The sequence below is a fragment of the Perna viridis genome, chromosome 4, assembly GCF_037379345.1.
Source record: "Perna viridis isolate PV_CMFRI_1.1 ecotype Kerala chromosome 4, ASM3737934v1, whole genome shotgun sequence".
Taxonomy (NCBI): domain Eukaryota; kingdom Metazoa; phylum Mollusca; class Bivalvia; order Mytilida; family Mytilidae; genus Perna; species Perna viridis.
The window spans coordinates 37,239,882-37,266,003 of NC_142448.1; the positions used below are offsets into that span (position 1 = coordinate 37,239,882).

Sequence of the window (26,122 nt, forward strand, 5' to 3'; positions counted from 1 at the left end):
CTGGCTACCCAACAAACGTTCATGCTCCTTTTTTACTTTTCTAATAACTTTTTATTTGCATAACATTGTCCGTCTAACACACATGTACATGTAAATCAATCAGATGGTAACGTTTTATCCCAGAGTGCGTGATGTACATATGTGTAATTTGAATGACAGATACACATATACTTTGCAGACGGACTGTATATATGAAATTAGATGCACCGTTATATAATGAACTTGTTTTATATGTAATTGAACCAAGGAAACCTCATCATGCTTAACTCTCTATTTATCTCAATTATAAGGACAAAATTATTAGTAAGCCTATAATCATGGGTAAACCGAAAAACAAATCTTATAACAAACATTACTTCAGATCCAAAAGATCTTCGATAAAGACAGGTTTAATTTTAAAAAACGCATATGTTATAATAATAATAATTCCAAACACAACATTTTTTCAAGCTTTTTTTTTTGTCCCAAAAAGGACATCTTCCCTCGACCTAACTTTGCCGATATCACGAGTATCCTAACGGAAATACATGTACATGTATCATACCTGAAGTAGCTGAGTAGTTTGTGTTGCTTGAATACTGTCTCTTTTTTTTTCTTTGTTTAATGTTTTATTGTTTCAGTTACGGTGTACGGTTTTTCACTAATTGTTATATTTGGTTGATGAATGGGTTTTGTCTACTCTTACTATGAATACCTTCGGTGCCTTCCAGAACTTTAAGACTAACAACCTTTTAACCAAAGACCTGTATCTTCTATATTTTCAGTATGGCATTAATTTAAAGGTCAATTTTACACCATATTTCTGTCGATGTTAAAAGCATTCAACTTAATTTGCAATTTCCCTCTTACTTTAGATCAATAGAATTGACAGGAAACAATCGAATTAGGTTTGTACTGTTTTTGTGGAATTTCAGAGAGTTTACTCTGAACGATCCCGTGGCTTTCATAATTCTTTCTATTAACGATGAAATTGCTGAAAGGTTTTAACAGATAATGGTCTTCACTGTGAAACAAAGAGGTTGAGGATGAAAGGTTGTTGTAATTACAGTGTATTCCGTTTCTGTCATATGACAATTTATGCGGAACTTCTGCCCACGGCGTCCATCTGGTAAATAGAAAGAAAATATAAGCAAATGATAAGAGAAATTATCTCCAACGTTATCTATACTTTTAAAAGATTACCGAGTTACCTTTTAGTTAAATCATGCAATTTTGTGGAAGATTATAAGAGTGCCATTAATGTGGCAGGTACTAACAATACACAAAGCACTCATGTTTGTTAGTTACCATGTCGACACGAAGCACTACTGTCCGTTTGATACTAGTTTAAGGAACAATAATGATAATAAATTGTAAAAAATTGTTCGTCGGATCTTACGAATGTAAAAGTAATTTGTTTAGTGCTTCGGACGCGGAAATGTTGTTACAAGATAAAAATATATGCGTCATCATGAACTTGTGGATCGTTGTGGTGTATCCATCAGCCACATGATAAACGAGCTGCTCACCGTGTCATAGTTTTCCCCTATCGTCCACCCGGATTTGACATTTTATGAGCAACTTGGCGGGTGTTCCGAGAAAACAGAGGACGTTTATGTGTGTTATGTTTGTTGCTATATGTTCCTTATTGTGTATGTCTGTTTTCTTGGACTAGTCCTTATCTCAGAATTATGTTCTTTTTAATCACCCTTCGAATTCAAATACCCTGTATATTTCATTAGGTTTTTTTGGTACGTTTTCGATGACTTAAACAAAAATTAAAGTAATTCGTATATATCTCACTGATACTGTAATTACATGTTAGTGCCGCAGACTACTGCGGATTTCAAAAAATATCTATATAATATGGAATATTTCCACAAATACTACCTTGGCCCAATATTTGAAAAATCAGATCGCGTGGAAATCAAAGTTTTGCGGACAAATTTGGTACCTTGAGAAAATCTCATATGTGATACATGTATCTCTTATGAAACCAAACTCTCATGAACGTCGCAAACTAAGGTGAATCCATACTCAGATTCCACAGAGAAATATGTGCAATATGATTCATGTTAACGATGAACAATTGCATTAATCAGAGATTGGATTATCATCAGAAATATCATTTATATCTCATTATAATTTCCCTCGTGGGTTTTATGTTGACAGATCCATGGAATAATACAATGCAAGATCCATTGAATAACACGATGTATAAGGATAACAATATAGCCGTTAGGATGTATTGAAAGACTTTTCGTCTATACCAATATAATTTTATTTGCCATAAGGGAGCCTGCAAACAAATAGAGTATTTGAAAGAAATAGCAGTTAGTAATGCTAGATCTTATGAGTGATACAGCATGCTTCTTAACGGGAACAATCTACATGATTTATTTGATGGTGTCGTTCATTTTATATTTGATCAAAGCTTCATATAGAAATAAAATAGTTGCTCTCTTGGATCAGTTTTTAAGACACGTTTTGACAATGACTCAAAATGTCTTGCTTTTTTTACAAATCGACACAAGAATAAGGCAGGTCAGATACTAAGAATGTTGCTGCAAAAAAGTTTCGCGGATTTTGTTTTATTGCTGCAATACTATCAATAAACCGCAAAACAGTGTCCATGGTATTATAAATAGGTCTATCAACGAACCGCAAAACAGTGTCTGTGGTACCATAAATAGATCTATCAACGAACCGCAAAACAGTGTCCATAGTACTATAAATAGGTCTATCAACGAACCGCAAAACAGTGTCTGTGGTACCATAAATAGATCTATCAACGAACCGCAAAACAATGTCCATAGTACTATAAATAGGTCTATCAACGAACCGCAAAACAGTGTCTGTGGTACCATAAATAGATCTATCAAAGAACCGCAAAACAATGTCCATGGTACTATAAATAGGTCTATCAACGAATCGCAAAACACTGCCCATGGTACTATAGTAGATCAGAGTACTGGTTCGCCTTCTCATCAGGGAGAGGCTGATAGGGGTCCATTTTTGGTCAGGTTTCTAAGTAGTGTTAATATCTCCAGTATGTTCGATTAGTAATTCGATAACCTATAAATGTGATGAAAAAGGTTGAGAAATGGGGGAATGCCTGACTGTATGATGATCTGCAGAGAACAAAACTGGCGAGAAATACAAGCATGTACTGTTCAATAAAACTGTTTTGGCACACTGCATTACTTTCCCAATCTAAAATACAACTCCTAATAATTGATGTTTCTGTCATAAAAAAAACAGTTTTTACGTTGTTAAAGATGTTAATAACAAAATCAACTTGTTACTATTTTTCATTATTTGCATGATAATTAAGTGGGTCTGTACTTCAAAGACTTAAAATCATTGAAAATATTTTCCCCACAATTTTTATAATCCAACACAGCACGTAAAAATAATGCTTTTCGCCATTTGTTACATGCATATACTGTTTTTATACTTCAAGTCAGTTTGCTGTATTTTGATTGGTTCAAAAGGAGGGCAAAATTCTCTCAGAGGGTGATATTTGTTTTTATCTACTATCCTCTCGTGAAAATGAGATCAGGGCTACAGTGATTTTCTCGGGGTAACAAACTGCTCTTTTACACACTTAGCTTTGTGTTATTTATAAATTATAACAACTCAGTGCATGCGATACTTTGTGGAATACTTGTTTTGAATTGAAGTGTATTATGTAGCAGTCTTTCTAAAAATCAGACAGGAGGTGATTTATGCATGTCAAAAACCCACCGAATTCAGTTTTATTTCAAGTTCAGAAACAGAAACTGATCACATAATCAGATTTAGTTTTTCATTTACTTGTTGCTCTTTTGAGGTAAAAATTATATAGATTGTACATGAAATTTGCACTTTGCAGCTGGGTTATCGGTCTTGATTTGGCTTCATTTGGTTGATTTTAATGGGAGATGAATGTATGATTTTCTAAAAAGTGCAGATCTGAATACAGAAAAGATTGTTGTTATATGTATGCTTAAGTATAGCATATATAAACTTAAAAAGCATCGTTTGTTTGGGTTTTTTTCCTTGACCATGAATCACTTTACCATTGGCAGGATCTGAATTTTATGTGGACTGTTATTTAGATGCCTTTTTGCAGTAAGAAAAAATTCTCACAAACTTTAAACGAATCACTACCTGCCTGGTACTTATTGAGACAATTACTGAACAGTTCATTCGTAGTATCATTTGATATGACATGAGGTGAAATAGTATCAAAATAAATCTAACAAAAGAAAATTATTGTTTTTATCCTCTTTGTCTTAAAGAAGATTCATGGAATCTGCTTAAATGTCAAGATAAACGGCATTAACCCTGTGATTTTTTATGCTTTGATGTTATCATTCACCAAACCTTATGATTAACCGCCAAACTACCAATTTTATGACAAATTAATTGTACTGTTTCTTTAAGCTAGGTCACATTAGTAGCGTACACATAGAGTTCAGAAAGCATCAGAACATTATAAAAGATTATAATAAGTAAAATATCGTAGAATTGTGAAAACTTTTTTTTATTTTTATTTTTATTTTATTTATTTTTTATTTTTTATTTATTTATTTATTTATTTATTTTTTTATTTTTTTTTGGGGGGGGGGCATATTGTTGATTGTTTCTTTATTGGTTGATTTCGGTTTCTCTTCGTATTTCTGGGTGTTTGTTTGTTTTATCCTTAGGCTACCGCTGTTTGGGTTGTTTTTTAAACCTGTGTTTCTTGTTGTACAGGTGCCCCAATAACCTACAAAATGCTGCATCTGGTAACATGACGTGAGCTGAACCTGTAACGTGCTGAACCCCTGGCTAGGTAACGACACTATTAATATCATATCAATTTAATATCATACACATTTTGTAAAATAACGGCAAGCAACAGTAACACCAACACATTATATTAAATAAATGCTATAAAACAAACAGAAATGCTAATAATATTATAACAAAGATGGGTATTGCGATGAAGTATTAAACATGAAAAAATAAATACATTTTTTTTAAATAGTAGCACTTGTTTGTAAATAACAGTTCAATATCATTTCAACAACAGTGCCTGTGACTTCTCCGAAAAAAAATAATCGAAAAATAAACCTCCTGACAACCTTTGGCCGGGCGTTTTCCTTTTGCACCAAAAAAGAGGCCTTTTTGCGCCAGTACTCCTTTTGCGTCGGTTTTCGTAGTTAAATTGCGCCAATAAATTAATGATCATTCCAGAATACAGATAAATTTATATTTGATATTGTCTTAGTGCTACATTAGATGCGTGGTGTTTTTGTTGTATGTTTTTCACCACTTTTAAAAACATCTCTTTACAATTGGTTGTTCATGTCTTTGGCAAGTATAATTATAAAAATATAAGACTTTTATTGTAATTGAATAATGTAAATATAGACCCTCCTTTTTTTCGGGCTTGGGACCGGCAGGTTTCCCTGGCGGAGTAAATGTTCATTATTTTTTTTAATATAGCATGCAGATAAAAGGTATAACTATATACATTGTTCCTTAAGCACTAATCGTTCTGATTATATCACAATCACTTTTAATATCAATTTTCAAGTCATCAACGGCGGAAATTTATAACTAGAAGTACGCACAAATTGTCACCTAATGAGTTCTTCGGACAAAGATTTTTTGATATATAATTTGCTCTTTTGTGTTTGGTGCAAAAGGAAGTCTTTTTCTGGCGGAAAAGGACTACACGAAAAATTTCTTTTGGCGCAATTTAACAACGATTTTTTATCCAATAGGAGAAAAAGGACGATGCCCCTAAGGCCCTACGTATGATTATGACGTAAATTCAATAAATTAACTGGAAGAACAAACAAAAACATATTAAGGAATCAAATTACAAATTTCAATTGCAATGGAGAACACTCCATTGATCATTCCGATCTCTCCATAAGTTTTCTGGCAAAAATATTTAACAAAACATTCTCTACGTATACTTGTGCTTGGAAGACCACAAATAATACATTACCTATAACTAGCTCCATACAAATCGCTTTTTTTTCCTTTCATTTTTATCACTAAAAAAAACAAAAAAAAACTTTTTTATTGATGCGAAAAGTAGTTTTTTTATGATCCGATAGAAATGCATCGTGCAAACGAAGAAGCCTTGGAACCGATTGTTTGAAAATTTTATTCGTCATTGCCGGGATCGGCCAAGGGTGTACCGATTGTTTTATTTGCTGGACAAATATATTCAAGTTACACGGCGAATAAATATTTTTCCGGGGGATAAAGTTTCTAAACAACATTTTCCAATATTTTAAGACTATACATGTACATTATACAGTTTTTCCTCACGTGGATTTTGTTGATAAACCAAGATAGTGCCGGAAAAAAACTTTGAACAACACAATCGGTTTCGTTTGGTGCGGTATTGATCAAATTCATTTTCAATTGATATATTACTAAAAATATTCGGCCTCTATCTGTAAAAAAACTAGTATGGGTTCTTTATGTAAAATTCAAATGGAAAAAAAATAGAAGAGGAAAATATCATGAATTAAACCACTGTCACCGTCACGTGGGTGGATGTGGATATTGTTGAAGAGTCTGTCAGTTGAACAGTATGACTTGGTTTCAAGCAACAACATGCAGTTTTAGACATGTGTGAATCGAAACCGTCTTCATGGTCTCAGTTTTAAAGACCCCAGTACATGAACTACAATCCATTGAAATGAACCTAATTGTGACAACAAATGATATATCTGTTAACTAATATCAAGTGTATACGTATACTTTGGCAAGGGAGGATATTGAATATAATTTTCGATGGTACAAACTAAAATAATGGCGCCAATACCTACTAAAAAAACTATAACAAAAATCACAACTCTAGTAGATCAAAATTATATAGCACAATATCAAGATGCATAGTTTTGAATAAGTGACACAAGTGTAAAAATTTCGGAAATCTTACATCTTATATTCTTTTTAATAATTTCACACTCTTCACAATGTATTATTATAATTCTTCGTTGTCGCTTGGTTTTTCTCGTCCTTGAATTACAATATAATTCAAGCTTTTCTCGTACATGTAAATCCCGCATATAAACCCGAGGATATCAAGTGAATTCGAGTATATTCCCGATAACAATCAGTCACTAAGAACCACGTTTAAAATTTTGTGTCTCTAGTCTGTAGATAGATTCAAAGATTTAGCTAATATCACAACCAAACCATAAGATGAATTATTGTAGAAAGTGCCATCAGCACTGCTGTTAATGAAAACAATTGTTTTGACGCTTTGTTGCAACCATCGTGGTTACATGTTTCTAAGCAACCTTTCACACGTTCGGTCCCTTTATCACCATTTATATACATAATATCGCCACAGTGACTCCCCCAATCGTCGTCCCCACACTGACGGACTAAAATTTCGGTTCCATCCTCTGTAAAAGACAATAAATGCATGGTAATTGTGTAGTAATGCCTGTGTTAAACGATTATCTATATAGTTATACAGTAAGTACAAATAAAAGGATCGATCTTTGGAAAACCAACACCAGAAATACCAAATTGCACAACACGAAAGTAACATTAATAAAGAAAACAAAACAGAAAAGCACTGAAAACTCCACTGAAAATGTTAACTCAGGTGCCTATGAAGGATGAATCGCTCCTGATCCTCACAAGACACTATCCGTGCTTTATATCATTTTGTTACATGTAAATCTAAACATTCTTATATAGTGCATAATCAAAATTTTGATTCCAAAAAGGCGGGTTTTCTTTCTTCATTTGTATGTAAAAACTATAATTATTCTATCAAATTTCTTAGTTTCCGCCCCCTCCCCCTCTTTCATCCGTTCACAGATGCGCGTTCGACTCATTAAGAAATTTGCTAAAACACTAATGTGACCAAATGTCTGATTAAACGGATGTTTGGCTATGTATTGCTTAAAGATAATGTTAAAGTTTTTGAACAACTGCCAAACTCGGTACAAAAAAAAACACCTCTTCATGCAAATCAATATAGTATCTTTGAAAAGAAATCTCATGGTCAGAGGTTAATTCGCTATTTCAAAACTTGCACACACTCCTTATACAAAATTATGGATTGATAATGAGTAGTGCTCGTGCCTATTAAAATTTTACGCCTTCGGAAAAGCCGAGCTACATATTTTAAGCATGTCATATGTAGTTAATTCGGAGGCGGTTATTAGGCCTGCAAAGATATTAGTTTTGTTTTTGCTTTTGTTTTTGTTTGTTTGTTTTTTTTTTTTTTTGCTTTTTGTTTTTTGTTTTTTGTTTCACTTACAAATGAACCCCACAGTATGTACCAGTGGCGGATCCAGAGGGGTGCAAGGGGTTGGCACCCCTATTTTTTATTGGAAAACTTTTCATTTTCATGTGTAAAATTGACAAAAATTGCATTTAATGTCCAAACACCCCCTTTTCTAAGAAACCCCGGCTGAACACTCCTACTTTTCTTAGTGTCTGGATCCGCCCCTGTGTATTATGATTCTGTTAACAAAAAAAGAAATGGTTTACTCGATATACGAGCAACAGCAAACAGACAAGAAATAAAGGCTCGAGAGTAAAAATAAGGGTCAAGGAATTTCAACAATAAAATATTAAGGATTTTAAGGAGGTAGACCTAGGATAAGGGACACAACTCTTAAAAATTATTCAAACGTTCGTATTCAGCATTTTACATCAATCCTATGTAAGCATCTAATTAACTTGGATTCATTTTATTCTGCTTCAAGCAAAAGCTTGAGAGGCTTTGGTGAAATTCAATATAATACAAACATATCACCGATTTCATGAGTTTTGTCCCTTACCCTAGGTCTACCTCCTTAAGAACCATACCACTTCTTCACCCCGTAAAAAAGTAAATAGTTGTCTCCATAATAGAAATAGAAGTAATAGACCCCTCAACCTTAGTTTAAAAAAACATATTTGAAAATTATAGCAATTTTCCATGTAAACATGGAAGGTTGTTGGAATAATGTGCATGTAACTTGATAAAATCCTCTGATCTCACTTATCAAAATAGGCTTTCAATTTGAAATTCCAGTAATTTCTATTGAAAACAACAATCGTGAGGAATATTACATGTAGCAATACGAAATTTCTATTTTAACAATTTTTCACCTCTATTATTTATAAATTAATTTACAGCCGCTGTTTTGTTGCATAATACGACACATGTTCATTTGTATATATACATGTGAAGCAATAATCTTGCACTTGTTGTCATAATAGTTGGGAATTCCAACGTATTGATTTCGACGACAATCGCTCTAGATTCTTTTTATTTCAGCATGGGAAATTCAATCAGGAAAAAAAATTAGCTTTTATACATTCCAAGGTCTTCTCTATCGCATTTAAAGACTGGACTGATTAATAAGCAGAAAAACAATTAAAAGATCGAAAGCTATAACGGATTCTTTGTTTCTATAGAATCAAACCCTGTTCCAAGATCGTGAATATAAATGAATTTAAGGCAAGTATAATTGACTGACATTTAGGATTGTATGGAAAATGCTTATTATAAATTAAAAATACGGGAACGGTGAAAATGGCTTAAATGGAACCTGTATTACACATGTAACCGTTCACCTGTCAAAACCAATCAAACTGCTTTTTGAACTTTACTGTTACTGTAGTCTATTACTTTACTGTAATATTAACACAATTAACAAAAAAAAAATCAATGAAAGAAGTTCGTTAATAATGGGGTACATTAGTTTTGTAAAAAAAAAAAAAGCTCGATCAAATGAGATCACTTGATTTAATGTGGTTACGATATGAAATAAAGACTGAATAATAATTTATGTCAAAAATTAGAGCATTGTGATTGGTACATGTATATACCTAAATGTGTAATCCGTACCCATACTAGCTTTTCCCCGTTTCAAAACACTGTTTTGCCGAAGTGTTCATAATTATGTGATATTTCCAGCTGTTAATTTATACATATTTATAAAATGATATGATGGCTAGGCTTGAATCAATGTTTTTTAAAATGTTTTTCGAAAATTTTCTTTTTTTTTTTTCAATTTCCAGTTTTCAAAAGTACCGAAATGTTAAACTCATAATTCCCGTACCCAAAATCAAAGTCCTGTATTTTTGTTATTTGTACAGTTTTATTATACATTACGCATTGGAACACCGTAATACACCTTTTATTGAAATATTCAAGGGAGTTTTATATTAAAGTCGCATTAGATTCTACTTATGAGACTTTCTTTTACATTATTGATAAGATCGTATCCATTCTTTGCTGGTACGGGGATGCGTGATACAGTACGGTATGGAATTCAAACTCCGACATTTCTTTTTTAAAACAATATCAAATCTTTCAAAAACTTCTTGGAAGTCTTAAAGTGAAGTTTTAACCTCTAAATATTTTCAGAAAAAATCATAAAATTCGGGCTGGAAGGTGATGAAGTTTTAACCTCTAAATATTTTCAGAAAAAAATCATAAAATTCGGGCTGGAAGGTGAGAAATAGTCAATCAGTAGTATGGTACGGTAACTTCCGGTTACACATTTCGAGACTTTTGAGAACATAAAATCGACTGAGTTTGAAAATATCATAAATGTTTTTAATTAGGTTCAACTTCAGTTGGTTTAAAACTTGACATAGAACTTAAGAACCGTTTTTCAATATAAAATTCTAAATAATATTAGAAAAATTGGCGATATATTGATTTGGCACGGGTACCGGTAGGGATTCAATATTTCGGAGTGTACCATGATTGTGATACCCCTCCGAGTAATGGTTATAAAAGGGGGACGACAAAATTTTCAAAATGGCTCGAGTTATCAACTGGAATGCTTTGGGGACAGACAGACGAACACACCGACACGCAACGTTTTCGGATGGTATAGGATAAAAAAAAATCAAGGTAATTAGTTGGTTAAATATGAAAATGCATATATTCAGAATTAAAATTTCTGGGCAGAATTGAATACTTAATGCTTTTCTTATCATGTTAACAGGTCCACAGACTGTGCCCAAATTCTAAAGAGTAGAAAACCTCTACAGATCTTTGCAAGTTGTTACAATCCGATGATGGATTCATAGGGCCCGGGTTCTGTGTTTTTGGGTTGGAACACCTCCCTTCTTTTAAAAATGATGTACATTTCGTGCAATTTGAAAATTTCAGCACAAAGAGCAAATATTAGCTAGGAAATCCCCCTTCGAAATATCTGTATCCACCACTGAAATCAAAGTCGTGTTTTTGTTATGTTCTTTTTACATTCCTAATTGATTTACCCATTATGTTATTTTCCTGTCTCGTTAGACACCCCGGCTTTTTTCACTGCGTGTAAGACCGTCATTTCCCATCCTGCCTTCAAACAGCGTGTCTTTATCTAACTTTTACCACATAAGTATATTTTCCTGTATGTCATGATTTCTCGATCATTCCGCTTTAAACAATCTGTCCGAATCAAGTCTTGACTTTCAATGTACAACTTTTTAAGACTTTCATATACATGTTCGCGCAGTAAATCAAAGTACTCAAGTACCGAGTCAAAAATTTTGAAATGTATATGTATAAGCCGCACTAAAGCATTAGGAGTAGGTCTGAATTTAATTTGATTGATCAAAAGAAAACATCTACATGTACCAATTTGTATAATTACAATTGTTTAATTTTATGATTTGTAGGTATTGCATGTATATATGAAAGCATGCATACACAAAAGAACAAAAAGGAAAAAAATCCAACGTCTGTAAAGGTTTAGTCTTGGGTACATGTATATGTATATTGCTCTTCGCCAATAGTGATGACAGTGAAACTTTGGGGAAAATAAATGTGTGTCATAAAACAGTTTTTGGAAAGCGGGGTTGAAAAATAAAGATTGTTTTTGGTTTGTTTTTGTTTTGTTTTGTTTTGTTTTGTTTTCTGTTTCTTTTCTTTATACCATTTCTTTTTCCACTGTAATAAAAAATATAAATTAAGAATTGCTTAACCTGATCAGATTGTAATTTCCTTTTCCCTGGCGGTACATCAGATGTATGTTAAAAAATTATGCACCGGGGCCACTTCTGGTGGACCATATGTTCCCTTGGGTATTCACAAACCAAGTAGTCTGACATATCAGACTCGAACTATGTAAAATATATTATTCCCCAAAATTTGCGATAGCACAACTTCATTTCTTGTATAAAAATGTGCTACAAGGCGTCAATGCTGAAACCCCTTTGACATGCTTTAAAAGAGTTCATTGGTGGTGGATTTGGCTTCCAAAAATCAATATTTTTTTGCTCGATCTGTGTACTTTTTGTATTTTCTTTTAATCAACTTCCCAGGTATTTGTTTCTAATAATAATACTGCTGATGAGATTGAGAGGTTACTATTTGAAACACGTATACAACATAACAAAATGTGTAATATCTATATGATTGTAGGGTTAAATCAAAAGTCAACGCTTAATCTGAACAGGTTGTAATATTTTCCCCTGTGATACATCAATAGCATACGTAAGACAAGTGTTGGATCCAGAGTAGGATCTCTTTGATTCTAATCACCGCCGATTGACCATCTTATCATCTTGTTAAGAACTGCTATTATTAATTGAGAAACTTAGCCATTTTTGTCTTAGTAGATTTATGAAAGAGATATAGCCATGGAAAATCAATGTTGCTATCTCCGATGACACAGAGCAGATTTATTGCAGGACCTTAGGCAGTCTAATAATATAAGATCGGACGATATCTTATCTATGAAGCACGGTGTAAATTCTATTATATAGAAAATAAGACCAAACATTGCCCTTGGAAAAGAAAGGAAAATCGGTGTTATATCAGATCAAAAGGAACTGTGAAATAGTGTCAGACAATTGGGAAAAAAGTGCTATCAATAAGCTTCAGCTTTTTCTTTCTTCCATGTTTTTTGTGTTATTTAATTATTGTTTGGTTTGTATTTTGTTTGTTTGTTTTATAGGGGGTCAACTGCCGATCTAGGATTTCAGGTTAGGGGGGCGTATACAAAGATTTAAAGGCCGAGCGAAGAGATAAATGACAATTTTTCGGTAGATTTTGTGAATAATCAAGATTTTATACAGTCAATTGTGTTCCCTAATTTTAGGGTGTGTCGTACGCCGGGTCCGACTCCTACGCTTGTTTCAATCTTTTTTCTGAACTGTACCAATATAAGTTATAGAAAATATCCTTGGATGTCCATAGAGAACCAACCAATCAGGAAGCTTGCTACAAATCAAAATAAATTATTTGGGTATAAAACATTGAATGCAAATAGTAGCATCTCCGAAGAATTCCTTTAATAGATGGTCTCATACCAATGAACTTGGAATCCTCAAGTACAGTAAGAAATTATGAAATTTAATACTGCAAAATTTACCCCTTGGGAATAACTTGTACAAGACTATCAGAATGTAATTGAAAATATAGACTGACTTCTGTCGTACCATCTTGTTCCCAAGTGCTTTTTTCATCTCGAAAAACACGACAAATGAAATCTAAGATCTCACTTTCTATCGTCTCAGTGATTGAATTAGACCTCTGAGTAAAGACACGATGACTTATCAAACAAATGAGGTTTGTCTGGGCTTGACCATGGCAACTGTTTTGTAACTGAATTACTACCATCCAGTACCGCGTGCCAATCCATTCAGACAGCATGAAAGACGACCTTTGTCAGTTAAGTTTATATTTAATGAAAATAGGAGAGATTTTATAGACAGAAACTCGGCAACCTGATTAAATCAATAGTACGGATGAAGAATTCTTTTTCCGACAACGCCACATTAAGACACGACCCAACTGTTGTTTAGAGCCATGCTGGTTCATTGAAACCAAGTGATTGGATTCAAATTAAATGAGATTATTGTAACATACACTGCCGTACGAATTGATATTCTAATGAATTGCTTTAGTACTGCGATCGATCAACCCTCAGCATAGCTTCACAAAGATGGTAAAACGAAATGCTTGATAGTTCAGGTTTTTATGTGCTTAGTTCATTGGAGCAATTGTTTGTGTAATTTAGATTCGTTTGTTTAAATAGTCCTTTTAAAAGGAAGGGAAATCAAGGGCGGTAATCAAAGAGAGCATAATACAGGGATAACGATTAGACACTTACAACAAAGAATATGAAAAAAGCTTAAGAATAGGACTTGATATCAAAATATGAGAAATCCATTCAGGATTAATCAGTTGTTTAAAAATAATGTGGCCCAAAAGAATAATATGTCTGTTTCCTGCTACCCTAAATATCCTATTTTCCCCTACCATAAACATTGTATGGCTATTTTGTCCCAAGTTCGGTAAAAGTCTGTTTCTTCAGTAATTCAATGTAAAATGTTTAATGAAAAGTAAAACATTTACCTACCTACATTGTTTACCCCCCCTTTTTTTTCTAGCTGGTAGCAGGAAACAAGACTTATAATTATTATTTTTGGCCTAACTGAGCCGTTTTTTTTTAAATTTTCAATACTTTTTGACATTCAAACATTTGATTAGATGGTGCACACATACCATAAAAATGTTCGCTTAGAGATGGATGCAATAAACGACATTTTAAAAAAAATGTACAATGTAAATCTCAGCAAAGTCAGTCCAAAGGCTTTAAAATTGGAAGTGACTGTTTTCCCCCCAATAACCACTCACCCATCCAAACCCCACCCCAAGCACGCGGCTATATGTATAGGAGACAGAGTGTCAAATGGATTACTTGGGTACTGAAGAACGTATCGGAAGGGGCTGTTATGCCTTCCTTTGGTTTGTTGCTTCTGAGACCTAGTACAAGTATATCAAAACAGTATCCCCCATGCCCCATTGCCCCATCCCCATTCCACATTGCCCTGTCCCCCATTTCCCATGCCCCATTGCCCCATCTCCCATTTCCCTTTGCCCCATCCCCCATTCCTCAATGCCCTGTTCCCCATTCCCCATGTCCCATTGCCCGTTACCCCATAAAATGGGAAGTTTATCCCATACAGGCACTGTAATCCAACTAAATGTGTGATTTACATGGAATGTTCTGTTTGTTTGATCAAACATTTTCCTTTTGAAAGTCATGTGACATTAAACCTTAGTTATACAATCAATCAATCAATCAGAAACATCTTCGAACATAAAACAAACATCAAAGAACTAGAGTTGAAACAAAAACCAAATGTAATTTAGTAAGGACAGTTTTGTTAAAATAAATCAAAAACTTAGTCACACCAAAAATGTCTTCCATCAGTACACGCAAAGTAAAGTCACCTGAATGTTTTCGTAGATTTTTGTTCGGCTACAATCTACATAAGCCCTTGATATGTCAAGACCTTCAAAATGAGAAAATTCCACCTGGTACCAAGAATTACATTGCGTGATATGTCACTCGTGTCCCATACCATTCAGATTAAGATTTTACTTAGAATGTTTAAATTGCCATTATAATTACGTTGAAAAAGGAATGACTTAATAGCAAAACTAATGGGAATCGGACAATTAAAACAGGAAATCGCAGCCTTCAGGTTTGACATACATTACGTGAGGTAACATTCTGTTAGGGGAAATCGATCAGAATTAGTGAGTCTAGCCCTTCATCATGCGGATTTTAACTTATATCATCTAAAAGAAGGTCTAAAGCGGAATCAGAAATGATTAAGATTGTTTTTAATGTGAAACTTATGTAACAAATGTAATCCAGTAATGATCTTTAGACATGTACGTTCTACAGCTTATGGCGTCGAACATTTTTATGTTCATTAATTAAGGTCACATTAGACAGGTGGTCTTAATGCACAGGTTACACTTACATAAAATGCACTATATAAGAATGTTTTAATCATAGTCTTTCAGAAAGAGTATTGCTGAATATAGGTTACTAAGTCAGGTTGTAGGGTAATTCTGTCTGTTCATTAAAATTTGAAAAAGCAACTATTTTTGTTTTATTTGTAAGTTAGTTTTACAAAATACAGAATTGTTCCAAGTTAAGCACCATATGTTCGCAGGGGTATGTAATTTGTATTGGAAGTGAGTCTGGAAATGCCATACGGTAAAAAAAAACCCGTGCTTTGATGCATGTTGATCTATGGAAACCTGGAAACTTGCTGAGCTCGAAGCCTCAGTGATGTAAGAGAGTTTTATTCTCTACTGTACCGCCTCTGAAACCAATACCTTTTTGTGTAAGTGTTTGTAAGAAACAGTCAAAATGAGAAAAATCAGAAACATACAGGTTAAAAACCCACCGATCTGAAAATGTAATATCACTCAAAGGTACTTTCTCTGTTTGAAAATAACACTATTTTATCTCTACACCACTGGCTTTGCTCAGAAATGTTAGAAAAATGAGGTCTTTGACAGAGTTATCTGCCCTTGATATGTTCATTTTCAATGCATTTCGAAGAAATTGTAACTCAATGGTCCAGCATGATATGGAAAATCTTGTCTGTTTTCTTTGATTCTGATGGTGAAAATTGTCAAATTACACTATCATAATGATGTTTTTTTTTCATACCATGTTTCACCCACTGCCTGATTCTTACAGGGACTGACACTTAAGGAAGGAGGGGAACCGTCTAAGTTAGTGTCTATGACGTACTTCATTCATTTTGATTTTTAACTTTTCATCAAAAGATTGCGTGATGAAAAATCATACGGTAACTATATTATCAAATGGTATATTTTTCTCGTGATTTTTATCAAGGACTCATTTCAAAGATAAAAGGAGACATGAGACTAGATCAAATAACAAATAAAATGAATAGAGCTTATTGATCGAGGTGAAAATCCATAGAGCGAAAGGGTTAGAAATAATCAAAATATATGCATCAAGGATATATTATTTGATCTTCCGTTTGTCATCTTTGCTTGTGTAGTCTCCATATGGAATGCCTTATTGCAGCTTTATTCAAATTTCAAGCAATAAACGTCGTGACAAACAGTGTACATCTCACAAAAGACAACCAACTTCCAATCTCCAGATTACAAATATTTGTTTCATAAGGGATGATATGATTTAATGTAAAATTAGAGGCTGGAGGAGGCTTAAATGAAATAACCAGGAGGAGGCTGGATTAAGACTGGTCATCGCGAAGTAAATTGAACAAAATGGTAATAAACTCAGGCTTGAAGGTACGAAACAACATCCTGGAGAAGAGATTTTTCTTACCCCCCCCCCAAAAAAAAAAAAGAAAAAAAAAGAAAACCCATACCTCTTGTTCCCTTGAGCTTGATACAATGTGTTGCCTTGAAGTAATCAAAGTCACAGTTTCTGGAAATGAAAACCGATGTATCTACAGTCTTTTGAAATTCATCTTTGCATAGAGGATTCCCCTGTCCAATAGATGTGCATACGTAACAATCGATGGCTTTTGCTGAAAAGAAGAACATAGTTACATGTTAAAGAATCATTTTGTACAGATACTATTTTGCAGGTAAAGGCATATAATATCAAAGTTATAAGAACAAATCAATGCAAGATCTAGGCAGTGGTTGAAAATGTTTTGGCGGATCCAAAGATGAAAAAGAAATTTCACGCTATTACAAATAACAAAAATGGTAATTGCCAATATGTCAAAGAGACTACAACCCCAACGGGATGAAAAAATGTCAGCTCAAGGTCACCATGTCTGCTTGTTTTCATCCCAAAAATTTACCAAATTATCGATTTTTTTTTGCATGATTCTTCCTACATAAAGTCATGTCCATGTACAATGCACCTATATATATTATGTTTGCGGTGGAGGATGCAGAAGGGTGTTCAGGGAATTAGCACCCCCTATGTATTTGAAAATTTGTCATTTTTAATGTGTAAAATAAATGAAAAATGGCAATTAGTACACTAGCATCCTTTTTCTGAGGAACCTCGGCTGGCACCCCCTTTTCAAAGTGTCTGGATCTGGCCCTGGTTTGGTAATTTATATAAAAAAAATATATTTGTGTGCATTAAATACGCACTTACATATGCATGGATACAGCTTTTCTCATGCAGCTAATTCAAATTTCTCGAACATACTAAGAGAATGTAATTGATAATCAATATTTATATTATTTTTTCAGACGCTTCACTTGTAACAAATTGCAAATACGTTTTAACTTCTGAACCGAAGCATTAAGTTAACAATAGGAATTTGCATAGAAAAGAGCTTCCTTATAAAATCATAAAAAAGATTTTCTAAAGTATATACTGTGTCAAACCTCAATGGGAAATTGAACAAAATCCTTGAGCCGGGAGTATAACACAATTACCGTAATGATATTTGTCTGTGCATGAATATGAGGTTACAGTAGCAATAAGGGAGTGTTTATCTTTTTATATGTTTGCAAAATAAGCTATGGTCATCAGGTTTCACGTGGAAAGAAATCCCTTAGTTATTTCACCATCCTTTTGCGGGACAATAAGATGTACATTTGTACAGTAACTGATCTAGGTCGTTTTGATGGCACATGGGAAAGAACAGACGACATTCACGAAAGCACAAATACGTCATTTCCGGTAAATCAAAAATCGAAAGACAGCTGATTTCACTCCATCACATAACAATATTTTCGTATTAAAATATGTGACATGTACGATGTGTCCATATAATTACGAGACTACCCATGAAGATACATACAGTGGCGGACCCAAGGTGGGCGGAAGACCCGCCTCCTTAGAAAATTGCAATTTTTAAAAAATTTAAAAAAAAAAAAAAAAGATACCCTCAGAATGCAGGATTTGAGATTTAATATTTCAAAACATTTTCTTGGGGGTATGCCCCCAAACCCCTCTAGCAAATTCGGTGATCCTGTAAAGAAATATTTTTGAAGGCTCCCTTACTTAAAACTCTGGATACGCCGCTGCAACAGACACCATATATATGTAGTGATTAAAGGTAGTTTTTTTTATGATATTGTTTGTTAATTTAGGTTTCTAACGATTACCAAGGGTTTGGGAGAAGAAGACAGAAAAATCGGTGAAACTACGTGTAACTAGCAAAAGTAGGTCCTCGGGAGAAATTGACACGTCGCCTGTCAGACAACTCATCAATACGTCACACACTTGGTGAAGATATTCATGGTTTGTCTGAAAACCGTTATTACAAAAGAAAATCAAAATTTAAAAAAATTACGAACACATACTATTGGAAAGAAGAACAAATATGAAAATATGAACAAAATCTGTCAACACTGTCTACAGATTTGTTAAAACCAACACCATTGTGAAAACTCCTTTGATGGTTACATTGTATCCAGTAGACTGGAGCGAAACCATGATTGATCGTAAAACCGTTTGCACTTTTAGACATCTACTTGTCATAAAAACAAATAGATTACTCTCTAATGAATAGTCATCACGTTGTCATCGAAAAGTAGAATATTTTCCGCTCAAATGTCATTCATTTTCATTTTTCTGATTCAAATTCGCTATTTATCAAAATTGTAGTGTAATAAGACACGTCAGAAATGCTTCAAACGTTTGTATAGATGGTGAATGATTGTATAACGTTGACAAATGAGGCTATATGATGCTGACATATCGTTTAGAATGTGTCGATGAGCAATAAAGAAGGATATTGTTACCAATATTGCATAATTCTGGGAGTTTCTTGAAATGTGAGTACATTCTCCAAGCTAGGTAACATATTGAGCGGTTTGATGGCACAGTTAATGTACAAAATGATACTTGTAGATGAATATCAGCATTGGAATCATCATTGGCCCTCTCCTAAGTTCGGAAAAATACAATGTAGTACCATGTTTGAGATAGCTACACGGAGTTTATATTTCTATGATAAAACCTATATAGTTTGCGCGTCATTCAACTTTGTGGGCTAATATAGCATGGCATTTTTGTAAAACTTATGGGAATAACGGGTCTAGTAGAAAATTAAACACTCGGAATTAGAATAAACACACACACATACACACTTATACAGACTTAAGAAAAAAAATAAGTAAAAATAAAGTGTTACACTCATAACTTAAATATACACAGACCAGGAACAAGACAACACCATTTGTGAATATACTCTGAAAAAAATGTCAATTGCGTATAAAATTTGGGTAGAAAGGAGAAAATAATAACTAACTCCCTTTCAAAATTTTTAGATCAGTCCCTGAAGTTTTCGTATAAAGCACTGAGTTCCCCTATAAACTCTAAAAACTAACAAACAAAACAATCAATCCATATCTGCACATGACTGCTTTATTTTATCAGCAAACTATACCATCATATTACCATCAGATGAAAAATCAAAGTGTTTATTGAAGACACAAAAACCGTTCTTCATGACCAATTCCCGCGAGATTCATGGCTCCCAATCGAAATATCTTTCCGATATACCATAAAATAGAACATTATAAGAAGCAATCGCTTCATCAATCAACGTTTTTATTGTGAAGTGAAACTATGAAACTAATCATATCTTTTTTTTTATAGAAATCTAATAAATACCAACAAGTCAACAATGCCTTTAAGATACAGAACCAACTTTAAAACTGAACGCCCTCTTAACTTTCATGTAAGTACAAAGGCTAGAGACTGCATTTGCCATTCCAACGAATAGTATAGTTTATTTCAGGGAATTGAGTTGATCTTCGGATTCCCTTGCTTGAATGACAATGTCTTAGGTGTTAACTGGACATTTGAAAAAGCAATTTAAATTTTTTTATCATTTCATTAAATCTGTTTCTGATCGAAAGTTTACGTCTACTTGTGAACTAAATAACTACCTGATCAAGTATAAGTGGTCATTAATCAGAAGAAGACCAAGTCAATTTCCTGAAGTGAACTATGTTACTCACTGTTAACCATTCGCTTTAGATTGAAGTGTAAATATAAAGGCCCTGATATAGTTAATAACTTAGTTGGCGTATGATTTACAGAAAACGCTCTCAAACAGGGAGTGTTTAGGTTGTCATGTCAAGAGATTGTAGTCACCAAGCATCAGTTGACTGGTGACCGGGACCATACATGTATATGCGTCAGTCCAGCCATTTTGTATGACACTCTGATTTTAAGTACCATGTACTTTAGTAAGTTATCTCTAAGGCTTTATTGACCAACGTCCTTGAACGTTAACATTCTACCAACATAATTATCGTTAGCATTAATTGTGACATCATCTAATTGTTCGGGGGTCTTCATAACCGCAGGTCAAGTGTTATCGTTGGTAGGGCTAAAGTAGTCATGATTTCACGGCATATTTCGTCCCAAGAGCTGTCGAGTAATCGTTTTAATGTCGTCTGCATTACATTTGGTGCGAATATTGTGTGAGTATCACGTAAGAAATGATTATTCTATCTGAATGTTATACTATGGTCATAACTAAAGGTGATAGCCTACATTAAAATAATTATGCAGTTTTAATGTTATACTAGTGCTCCTAAATATGGGATATTGCTAACATAAACTGACAAGACAATTCACCACGTATAAAGGCTAAAGCATATCTGTTGTTTTCTTGAGTGGGTTTAACTGCTTTCTTTTTTTAATTATTAACTAATGTCTTGTGCAACCTAAAGACTCTCTATAATGGATAGATGTAAATATAACATACTGTCTGAAAATCATATAAAAGGAGTTTTTTTTTTATTTCAAGTCTAACTGTAATTGGTTGAAAGTTCCAGAACAGTGAGACTATGTGAGTCACCACAAACCAGCCAAACACATCGACTTGATCCGTAAAATGGCGATGACACACTAAAGAGGCATAAAAACGTCTTTCCAAGGTCTGGTGTCCGACCAGTATATTGAGCGTACAGAGCCAGCTGATGATTATACGCGTTGCTGGCTAATCTGGCCCCAAGACAACAAAACTTGAAAAATTACTAAATCTGAGAAAATCTCCAACTATTTATGACGTCATAAATTTTAATTACTTTGATTGCCTATTACCTATTATTTCATGACCTATTCTAAGATAATGAGATAATAGAAATAAAACAGAAAGAAGAGATAAGGACATTACTGTGACAAAAAATACAAGGTGGAACTATTAGACAAACGTAGTTTTTGTATACATAAACCAATAAACATTATTTGTATTGTTATAAATTGTTTTATATTTTATTAGAGCATTTTATCAGATTTTATGACCTTGAATCTTATTTTGATAGATTGTATTTAAAAGTTTTTTGTTATAATGAAACAAAATTCTTCTTCAAAATTCATTATGTTTTGCTAATTGATTTTGATTTCTTAAATTTCTTTAGATTTTATTAGTCCTTTTTATGAGGCTGAATTCCATGTTGATACTTCTTAATCTATTTTGTTTTGACGAAAGAATAAATGAGATTTATATAAATTGATATATCACTGGAAACAAATGAAGAAGAAGAGGACATAATTAAACATATGCAAGAGTTCTCCAAAGCACAATTACTTCTTCGACCCAAATAACTTTGGGATTGATAAAGAATTCTTAAGAGGAGTGGTTATCTCAACCAAACAATGGTTTGAGAAACAAAAATGCCAAACACAATATACACAATTAAACAAAGCTGTAAAGTAGAGTGCATGGCAGTACACACGAGCAAGAGTAGACAAGAAAGTAGATGAAGCAGAAGAAGCAGCAAAAAATGGCAACATCAGGGAACTTTACAAAGTTACAAAAAAAAAAGCAGACTGGGAAAAAAAGTTAGTCAGTCATCAGAAGTGTGGAGAGCAAAAAGAAAGAGGGGAAACATTTACTAAAGAAAAGGACATTCTTACACGATAGGCATAGCACTTTAAAACTTTTAAATAGAGGGGATCATCCAGAACAACCACCAGAACTGGACACTGATAAAAACCTCACTGACTTAGATATAGATATTGAAATCTCATCGAAAAAAGAACTTTTTGCGGCAATAGAAAAAAAAGGCACCTGTAGTAGACAATATCAATAATAAGTTCCTGAAAGGATGACAAAAGATACAACCAACTTCATACATCCCCTGTTATAAAGATAGGGGAAGAAGAACCAATCCCAAATGACTGGAGTAAAGGCTTTACAATAAAATTAGCAAGGAAGAGAGGTGAGAAAGATTGTAATAACTGGCGTCCACCCAAAAGTCAGTATTTTTTTTACAAGTGTAATACTGAAGAGAATCCAAAATGACCTAGACCAACGACTTAGGAAGGAAGAAGCTGACTTCCGAAAGGGTAAATTACGTAAAGACCGAATATTTGTGTTACGCCAATAAAGCAGAACATTAACTTGAAGGACAAAGACCCATATCCATTAATTTTATAGACTTCGAGAAGACATTTGTACATATAAAACAGCCTGTGGAGCCTTCTCAGAATCTATGACATGATATCAAAATAGATGACATCATTAGAACAATGAACGAAGTATTCCACTGCGGTGTAGTTCATTAAAGCTCAACACACTGCTTAGATCAAGACTAAGCGTTAACCTTCACTCTTGCTCTTTCACGTTGCCATCGACTGGGTTATGAGACAGACAACAACAGATAATATTGGAGTACAATCAGTATGAAACTAAACGATCTTGCACTCAAATGACCAACAACTCAAGACAAAACATACAGACTCAGGTACTATGCAGAAAAAATGGGCTACAGATCAAAACATTTACCAGGAAAACAAAAATCACGACATTAAATTCAAGAAAAAACTACCCATCACATTCAACAACCAGACCATTGAAAAATTCATTCAACACTTCAACTGCCTTGGTTGCATTTTAACATGAGATAGTGGAGCAGATTAAGACATAAATGCAAAAATAGAAAAAGCCAAACAAATGTACCGCTATAACCTTAGTTCCCTTGATTACTCTTTCTGTGTGTTACGATCAATATGGTATATCTAAATAATATCACTAAAAACCAAAACCTGAATATTTAACAGTTATTCTAAATATGTTTTTCTCTATAGCTGTGAGTGCTGACTTTTCAGCTAAGATCTAGAACAAACAAAAATTACAGTCTTTATTTATAGATGTAAGATGGACATTATAAACATTCATTGGCATAAAAAAATCAAAGAGCTGTTTGACATATGCCAACAAAAAGGCATCCTGATAGGCATCGCAAGAAGAAAATGGAGATGAATTCGTCAAGACCAAAATAACACCACAAGAGAAGCAATATTCGGGACACCAGATGGAAAAAGAAATGTCGACCAAACACAATTGGGGTCTCAAATGAGAGAAAGATCGTACCTTAAAAAGTGTAAGTATACTCATGGGAAAAGGCAAAGTTGCTGGCCAAATAAAAGAATGACTGACGGAGATGTGTAAAAGCTTTATGCACCAAAATGCACAAAGATGACTAAGTGGGATATATTTTTATGGCATATTTGTTATATAAAAGTAATAAAATGTAGGTTCACAAAAAAACAAAAACAAACAAACAAACATAAAACAACAACCACAAAAAAAAACATCAATAATATCTTCGGTTGAAAACGAGTTTTATTTTTGATTAATAACTGTTATTTCCATAATTTACGGGATCTTGATTCTCTCATATCGTACAGATTTATAGTTATTTTTCGCTTACAACGAAATATACGAAGTAACCAACCGTTTTATTTGTTAAGGCTAACAATTCACTAATTTGTGTTGGGCGTACTACGATTCAGTGGTAAATTCAAGATCATGATTCGAATGAGAAACATGATAATCATGATTATGAGAACCAGGCGTCCATTTAAAAAAGTCGCAAGTGTAAAGTTGATCGTAAGTAATGACGTCACAACCTAAAATAGCATTGTTACGTCATAGTTTACGATTAATATCATGTTACAAAAATAAATTAATAAATCTATTTATACAGAAACTAATTGAGCAAACGGAACTCCACTAATGACTTTCGATCTCATGCACTTGTAGGGTAAGCATCATCAAACCCGGAAGTTATGAGATATGATACATCCAGTACTTTCCAACTTCATAAGGACATTTCAAACGCATCAGTTGCCTTAGAAACTTATCTGATTAGAACTAAATCACCATACGTCAAGTTTAAAAAAAACATTATAATATAAGAGTCATCTTTCCTTCAAGCAAAATTCATTTTCTAATGCTTTATAAAACAAAGGCCAGCATTACAAAAAGTCATTTCGTAGCTGATGTGCTATAAACGATGTTATATGAAAATAAATATTGTTGCTTCGCAACTCTCATGAGACTATAAACAATATGATATGTTTTCAATTATCCATAAAACACGATATCATTTATATCTAGTATATGATTGTATGATTGCTTCATATATCATCAGATCACATAAGTGATATAAAGAGAAACTCGATACCAGTGGTGATATATTTAATATTTTTTTCAAGAAGAAAAAAATCGGTTTCGTTTACACAGAAAACAAATTGACCATGATTCAACCGGTTAAAGAGTATATTCATTTTCTGTCACAACAAGCTACAATAAAATAACTGAAGAGAAAAAAAGGCTGTTTTCTGTAGATAAAGCTATGACATATGTATTTGTGAAGTCTATAACAAACATTTTCACTTACAATAGTTCTATCATTAAAAACCTTTGGTTTCGTTAACCGTGCAGAAGTTTGAAAAAAATACACAAAATCTGATCTTCGAGTTACCTGTTAGTTAATTTTTATTCCAACCATTTACTGTATACATATGTCCTTTTATTCACTAATTGACGTTGTATAAATAGTAAAATTACTTTAGCTCAAGTGGTGGATTTTTATCTGATATTTCATTCGCGACCGCTTTATTTTTACAAAGACCGATACTTAAAGAAAAAAATAGAGTAAATGCTACGTGATACAAAATGTGAATATTAATAAATGAAGAGGACAAAATTGACAAAGAAAATACTAGCAGTTCATACATTTACCAATTGAACTAAAAAATTGAAGCACTCATATATGATGTATATCAAAATTTTAATATGAAGGAGTGTAAACAAAAAGCATTTATATTGAAGGCTGCTTGATTTAAGCACATTAAAAACTTATATTCAACTCGCTTATAAATATGTCTAAAACCCTCTGATTGCAACAAATTGTGAATTTAAAGGAATAAGGAGGAAATATTAAAATTGAAAATACTTTTGTGTGTAGGAGCTGATATGCGACTCAACAAGAACAGCAACATCCATTTAATGTACAAATGAAATGTGAAGGAAATAAAAGGAGACGAGACAATTTCAAAAAGATACTACTAGTAGCTACAGTGTTTAGTATTTGAAAAGAAACTTGCATATATCCCATATATATATATAGAAATATATATGCAAA

At 33.3% G+C, this 26,122-nt stretch overlaps 1 protein-coding gene across 1 annotated transcript in view; it reads right to left on the reverse strand.

The window, feature by feature from the left end:
- Positions 1–4,810: 4,810 nt before the first annotated feature.
- The window catches only part of LOC148619962 (UPAR/Ly6 domain-containing protein bou-like), a 41,869-nt gene continuing 20,557 nt past the window's right edge, over positions 4,811–26,122 (reverse strand). The window contains exons 2-3 of the mRNA XM_088580412.1: positions 17,122–17,283; positions 4,811–7,385 (exon numbers count right to left, since the gene is read on the reverse strand). Of these exons, the coding sequence (XP_088436538.1) occupies positions 7,162–7,385; positions 17,122–17,283 (386 nt within the window). The 3' untranslated portion in view covers positions 4,811–7,161. The remainder of the gene's footprint in view (positions 7,386–17,121; positions 17,284–26,122) is intronic.